Here is a 7326-nt window from a genome sequence, read left to right as displayed (position 1 = left end):
TCGTAAAATAAAAGTAAATATATATAAAAGTATTATTATATTAAAAACTATCGAGTTTATAATTTATTATAAAGGGGAGACCCCCTTAAACTCCCCTTTATTACTTATCTTTTCATTTTTATACCGAGGAGACCCCGGACCCCCTTTATTACTTATAATTATATATTTACTTATATTACGAAAATATTAGAAGTTACAAAAGTTATAAAAGTTACAGAAGTTATAGAAGTTGCAGAAGTTACAGAAGTTACAGAAGTTATAAAAGTTATAGAAGTTACAAAAGTTATAAAAGTTACAAAAGTTACAAAAGTTACAAAAGTTATAAAAGTTACAAAAGTTACAAAAGTTACAAAAATTATTATCGAGTTTATATTTTATTATAAAAGGGAGACCCTTTTAAACCTCCTTTTATTACTTATCTTTTCATTTTTATACCGGGAAGACCCCGGACTCCCTTTATTACTTATATTTATATATTTACTTATATTACGAAAATATTAAAAGTTATAAAAGTTATAAAAGTTATAGAAGTTACAGAAGTTATTGTCGGTTCATTTATATCGACCTTAGCTAGTAAATAGTAGTTGGGGGGAGCTCACTCGTGAACCAGGGTTCACGGGCCACTAGGCATGCTTCGCTTAGCTTGTCACAGGTCCGGGGACCCCCCTAACCTGCTTGTAAACCTAGTATTTAGCTAGTACACGTGACTCCTTCTTATTGTATAGAAGGAGTCAGCTTTCTTAGAGCAGACAGAAAAATCAGAACAACAAGCAACAATTGAGTATTTTACCACCGAGTGTTTTGCAATTGCAAGTACTTTGACGACGTCACGACTTTTACGAATTATTACGAGAGATCGCTACCGGCGATCCAACACTGATCAGTGATTGTTTAATCGCCTATTACTCAATCACAGAGAAGCTAGGATCGATCGAAGAGTTGGGACTTTACTTCTACTTACTCGAAGAGTGTAGAAGTGGTGAGTTTGCGCTATAAGAAGCCTGCAACCGCAGTGAAAATCACTTACCTCTTATTACGATACCTCCCTCCTTATACAACGGAAAAGCGATTCCGTACCAAGTCGCTTGCCTATACTACCGCCTTACCTTTACACCTTTCTACGGAAGAGCGATTCCGAACCAAGTCGCTTTCTTACATTTCGATACCTTTACACCTTTCTACGGAAGAGCGATTCCGTACCAAGTCGCTTTCTTATACCTCGAATACCTTATTTACTACGGAAGGGTGATTCCGAACCAAGTCACTTATATACAACCTATCAACGCTGTAGAGCCACGCTAGCTACACACAGCAATACAACAATACTACGCCTCAGCCAAGCACTATGCAATCAATCGATCCCCGAGGCAGACAAGGAGCTTCTGGAACGTCAGCAAGAGCTCAAGCAACAGAGATTCAAGCACCCCGAATCTCTGCACAATTTACGGACCCCTTTTCGAGACCCGCGGAACCTCCCTCAATGCTACCGAACGACCCAGGCACTCGGAATACCTTCGAAGCCTTAGACGAAGATACGTCGGACCTCGGTTTTGACCTCGATTCACTACCGTATCCAAGGCTAGAGAATCATACAAGAGCAAGGTTAATTATCGAGGACTTCCTGGACATAAAGAGTGAGGGTTTGAGAGACCACGAGCTTTGGTCTTTATTCCGATACGCGTTTACTAGATGGACCGCGGACGAGTTTTCGTTGGCCGCTAAACAAGCTCACGGCCACCGAGGAAGCAAGTTTACCTTGCTTATTAGGCTAAGGGATCACTTAATGTCTAAGGGAGTTTGGTGCCTCCCAAGGCAAAAAGGCTACGCCAATGGACTAGCCTTAATCGTTCAAATAGAAAAGGAGCACTAATGGACCTGGGAAGAACAGCGAGAGCAATCAATCGAGGGATTTGATTCTAGGTGGAACGATGTTACTATTGCACGCCTTAATCGACAAACTGAGGAAGTCGCTAAAATCCAAGGGAAGCAGGTCGAGAGGTTTCCTAATCAGTCAGGCCTTATTCGTCTCACCAAAGTCATCGACGAACCTCTACCCTCAACTCCAAATTCGCCTCGCCAATCACTCCGAGAAGAGGAAAACGAGGAACTTCAAAGGCAAATACTACGGAACGAGGAACTCCAGCGCCGAAATAACGCTATTGCTCGTGACCTCAATGATCTACGCAATTTGACGATTACGAGGGACGCGCAACAGCGTAAAGAGAGAATCGAGGAGGCTACAAGGCACAAGGAGGAGCTCAAGGCAGCAAGGCCATCGTCATTAAAGCGAAGTTCTCGCGATTCACTTCCTTCTCCCGTTCCTTTACTACTCCAGCCTCAAGAAGCTCAAACCTACCGAGGGCATACTCCTAAGGAAGAGATTCGGAGAGAGGAGGACCAGGGCAATGGATACCGCCAAGGCCGAGCCCAAGGATACGAGCAGAAAAGAGAGCAAACTCCTGCTAGCGACCTTAGCGATCCAGATAGCTCGGACGGTGATCCAGAAGGAAGGAATAGAGGGGGAAGCGAGTGGAATGGGCACGGAAGAAGAGGAGGAGGACACGGTGGCCCGACAAAGGGACAAGGAAATGAGCCGCCAAGGGACCCTGGACGAGACCTTGGACGAGGATACGGACCCCCTGACGGACCCGGGCCAAACCGACCCTCTACCAGCACCCCTTTTTCGACCCGAGTGCTGGCCAGGCACAGCACACCTACGTACGGCACCCCAGGCGACCTTGACGACGATTTTCCTGAGCTCGGAACGGCGGACCCATACCCGAGGGCGAAAGAATTGGCCTTGTTCGCAAGGAGCTTCCCTAAGGAATTGAAGTACTCGGGACCAGACGATGATTTTCGAACCTAATTGAGTATTTTTGCTGACCAGGCAAGCCGATACGGGTTAACCTCCGACGATTATTTGGCGGCGTTCCTTATTATGCTTACGGGGGAAGCTATTACTTTTTACTATAATCACGTCATCAAGGCCAGGCTTCCGACTTTCAAGGCAAACGCTATTGCGGTAAAGGACCACTTCGAGACTGACCACCGGCGACAAGCAAAATACGACCGCTAAGAGCAAATTTCGCTAGAATTGGTCAAAAAAGAGAATCCAGGGACCTCGCTTAACGAGTGCTTTGAGAAGCTCGCTAAGGAGCTCAAGGGCATTCAAGGCTCACTACGACCAGGTCTGAGAGACGATAGGAGTCTTGCCGACAAGCTGTATTCAGCTTGTAAAAACGTGCCAGAGACGACGATTGCACGGATGAACCCTGCAATCACTTCTACCGCCGCAGTTGCTGACATTCGCCGAGCAATTGCTTTTGCAACTGAGATCACTCAACCTCTTTTTAAGAGTGAGAGCTTTCGACCCGCCAAAGCAAGCAGAGCTTACGCGAGCTCTAGCGAGCCATTTGCTCAGCACTCCTCTCAGCACTCCTCTCAGCACTCCTCTCAGCACTCTCCTCAGCACTCCTCTCAGCACACCTCAAGCAAGGCTGATTCCGACGACCTTGAGGACGAGTACGAGTGTTTTATTCAAGGCTGCCAATACGGAGGAGAGCACTGTGAGCACTTCGCAAGGTGACGGGGTTTGGAAAGGGAAGGGGCTTGTTTCAAGAAGAATTTTTTTTCTTTGTTCCTTGCGTTTGAATTTTTTTTATTATTACTACTTTCCTTTTTTTCGGTCGATATAATAGTTGGCAAAGCACTGTTTGCCAAAGAAAGTTTTGCCGGTGTCGGTTCATTTATATCGACCTTAGCTAGTAAATAGTAGTTGGGGGGAGCTCACTCGTGAACCAGGGTTCACGGGCCACTAGGCATGCTTCGCTTAGCTTGTCACAGGTCCGGGGACCCCCCTAACCTGCTTGTAAACCTAGTATTTAGCTAGTACACGTGACTCCTTCTTATTGTATAGAAGGAGTCAGCTTTCTTAGAGCAGACAGAAAAATCAGAACAACAAGCAACAATTGAGTATTTTACCACCGAGTGTTTTGCAATTGCAAGTACTTTGACGACGTCACGACTTTTACGAATTATTACGAGAGATCGCTACCGGCGATCCAACAGTTATAAAGGCTATAAGATCATACAAGTCACAAAAGTTATAAGAATTATTAAGTCTAAGAATATGCATTAAAAAGGGTTTAAACCCGAATCTTTAACTCAGTTGTAGAAGGTGCACCTAAAGGAAGGGGGGAGGAAGGGGGGAGGAGGTCTCGAGCAAGAGAAAGGGGTCTAGGTCCACGTTTCTTACGTGAGCTCTTTTTAAACGCAATACACTTCCGAAGAGACCACCGACAGCGAGCATACGCATCCTTCGAATTAAATATTTATGCTTTACCGGCCGAAAAGTATGCTTAGCACTCTTAGCGGGCAGCAGCGCACGCATCGCAAAGCGGGTCTACTAGCTCACCTTTATATATTTGTATTAGCTTAAGGTTGCTAGAAAATAAAAGTAATTCTTATAATTCGGTCTCTATGATACGGCCGACGTGGCCGATGATAGCACGGCGAAAAGAGAAAAGCTTTGATAAGTCCGATTGCTTATACGACCACCATATGCTTATAGCGGAAAGCGTATATAGGTCCTTGTTTTTCTTTTAAGTAGTCTATGCTTAAAAGAGCCGCGCAAACCCGGCAATTGATTAAGCTTATTTAAGCTAAGCCTTAATAAGAAGGGTCCCTCTACTAACGGCCGGCGGAGACGCAAACATCTATTAATCTAATTAATAAGCATCAATAAAGGATATGAAAATATACTTACGCTTATGCTTTATTATAAAGGTAAGATCGGTCCAAAGCTTGTAAGGCGAAGGGTAGCAAGTGGCGTAGCAAAGGGGGGCACGGCGGCGGCGAAGAATATAAAAGCCGGAGCGCTAATAAGAATCGATAAAGCAAAAGGGACGAAGATAAAAAGGAAGAGAAAGCGAGAGATCATTAGCTTATTCATATCGTCGTCGTCTTCGAATCTATATATATATATATATATCATTAGCGTAAGTAGCTTAAATATATCACTTGATTTTAAGATGACTTATATTACGGGCCCAAAATCCTTTATTACCTCATCCTCTTCTACCTTTCTCTCAACCTTTCTTATTACTAAGTCTATAGCAGCAAAAGGGAAAAAGAAAGGAAGAGGCAAGGCAGCAGCGAGGACGGTATGAAAGGGAGAAAAAGAAGAAGAAAAAAAGCGAAAGATCATTAGCTTAATCTTATTATCATCGTCGTCGTCTTGATTGAATTTATATATAATATTAGCGTAAGTAACTAAAATGTATCACTTATCACTTACACCGCGGGCTTAACCAAAGCAATAAGCAAAGCAAAAGGCAAGGCTTATTAAGGAAAAAAGAAGAGGTATAAAAGCAGCTATTGCTGCTTGCAAAGTAATTGTACTTGCCGCTTATAGGCCGGATCCGGCCGACCCACCCGCCTTATATAAAATCCGTCTCGAAGGTTGCGCTAGCGAAATGAGATCATATTGCTAATATAATTGTAATCGTAGTTATAGCTGCAATTAAGGTTAAAGTTGAGGTTAAAGTTAAGGTTAAGGTTGGAGTTAAAATTGATATTAATATTAATATTAAAGTTAAAAAAAATATTTAAGTTATAATAAATATTCAAAAGTGACAAACGAATTCACTTTTTAAAAAGGTCCGTGCTTAGCTAAATTCTCACACTTGCTATATTCGTCGGTATAGCAGTATATCTATATTATATTTTATAAAGTAACTTATAACTCTTATAACTTTTATAACTTTTATAACTTTTATAACTTCTATAACTTTTATAACTTATATAACTTTTATAATATAAGTAAATTTTCGCTTTTGCTAAATCCATCGGCTTAGCATGCATAATCATATAAAATTATTAAGTTATAAAAGTTACAAAAGTTACAAAAGTTACAATTGATTCGGCGCAATTAAAATTATAATCTAAATACATTATTTACCCTTAATCAATTGCTAATAGCTATACAACCACCTTTAATAATAAACTATTAATGTATATCTTATAATTCGTTAAGCTTATACTCTTTTATGGCTATCAATCGGTAAGCCTTAAGCTCGATCTTTGCGTAAGCTTTTAAGCTTTAAATAGCCCTTTTTATACGCCTATTTGAAACACATAAGCGCTAAAAGGTCCGCTTATTGCGATAGTAATAACAAGTATATAAGTTATCCAGCTCTCTTTATAAAAATAAACTTAAACAGCTTTAATAAAGTTCGTCCGCTAATTTCGCTATATATTCCGATATCATTACATTTATTAAATTACTAACCAAACACTTTCGAGCTGTATTTTAAATAAAGTACTCTTTAGCTAGCTCGTAGCGTCGTTAATAATAGCAATCTAAGCAAGTAATAAATCGCAGACTAGTATTTAAGATAAAAAAGTATAGCAATAAGCGGAAGCTGCTGCACTTAATGCACTCGATTTTAATAAGTCCTTTAGGTAGCTAAGCGAGTGCGAAAGGCGTAAGACGCGGTAGAGATTAATAAATCGTATTCATGCTTAGCTTAAAAGTTAGAAAGAATAAAAGAAAAGGCAAATCTAACGCTAAATCTAATGCTTCCGCTTTAGCCTTAATCTTATTCGATTGCTCGATCTGCTTAAAAGCGCGGTATACTTCGGGATCGTTATATATTTTCTTATCTTTATATATCGTATATATGAATTTAAAAAGATCCGTAAGTATAATATCTTAGCCTTCTTTTTTGCTTACTTCGCTCTTTTATTTGCTTTAAGCATTATCTTATATCTTATCATTGCCTTGAGCATTATCATTAGTCTATTAACTGCTTTAAGTATCGATAAGTCTTTTAAAGTTGATCTCATTTATAATGCGAGTCATCTCGTCGTCACTACCGAAAAGATCGAATGACTCATATCGATAGCGTAATAAGCTAGATAATAATGCTATAAGAGCGCGTTATAAGGTTGCGTAATAAAGGTCTTTTAGTAAAAGAGTTTTTAATGGTAGTATAATAGCCTCTTCTTTAATATCCCTTTCCTCTTTAATATCGCCCTTTTCCTTAAGGTCGCCCTCCTTCTTAATATCGCCTTCCTCTTTAATATCGCCTTCCTCCTTAATATCCCCTTCTTCCTCAATGCCCCCTTCTTCAATCTCCTTTTCTTTAAGCTCCCTTTCTTTAAGCTCCCCTTTTTCAATATAATTGATAGTATTCTCTTTCTCTTGCTTCGTATTCATAATAGCAATAAGAAAAGCGATGAATAATTGATTACTATATATTGTTTGATTTTAATATATCGTAAAAATAAAGTGTTTAAATGCAAAGAAAATATTTTATTAAGATT

General features: G+C 40.3%; 1 protein-coding gene across 1 annotated transcript; it reads left to right on the top strand.

Annotated features, from left to right (window-relative positions):
* Window positions 1-1345: 1345 nt before the first annotated feature.
* On the top strand, window positions 1346-2866 carry L3040_006498 (uncharacterized protein; the record flags this gene model as incomplete). Its single annotated transcript, XM_066154140.1, has 2 exons — window positions 1346-1634; window positions 1983-2866. 2 exons carry the CDS (start codon window positions 1346-1348, stop codon window positions 2864-2866), a joined length of 1173 nt encoding a protein of 390 aa, XP_066011123.1.
* Window positions 2867-7326: the final 4460 nt, after the last annotated feature.

The sequence above is a fragment of the Drepanopeziza brunnea genome, assembly GCF_022702325.1.
Source record: "Drepanopeziza brunnea f. sp. 'multigermtubi' strain 214-2 chromosome Unknown ctg11, whole genome shotgun sequence".
Lineage (NCBI taxonomy): Eukaryota > Fungi > Ascomycota > Leotiomycetes > Helotiales > Drepanopezizaceae > Drepanopeziza > Drepanopeziza brunnea.
The sequence above is the reverse complement of the archived record's forward strand: the minus strand, read 5'-3'. Positions and strand labels throughout refer to the sequence as shown.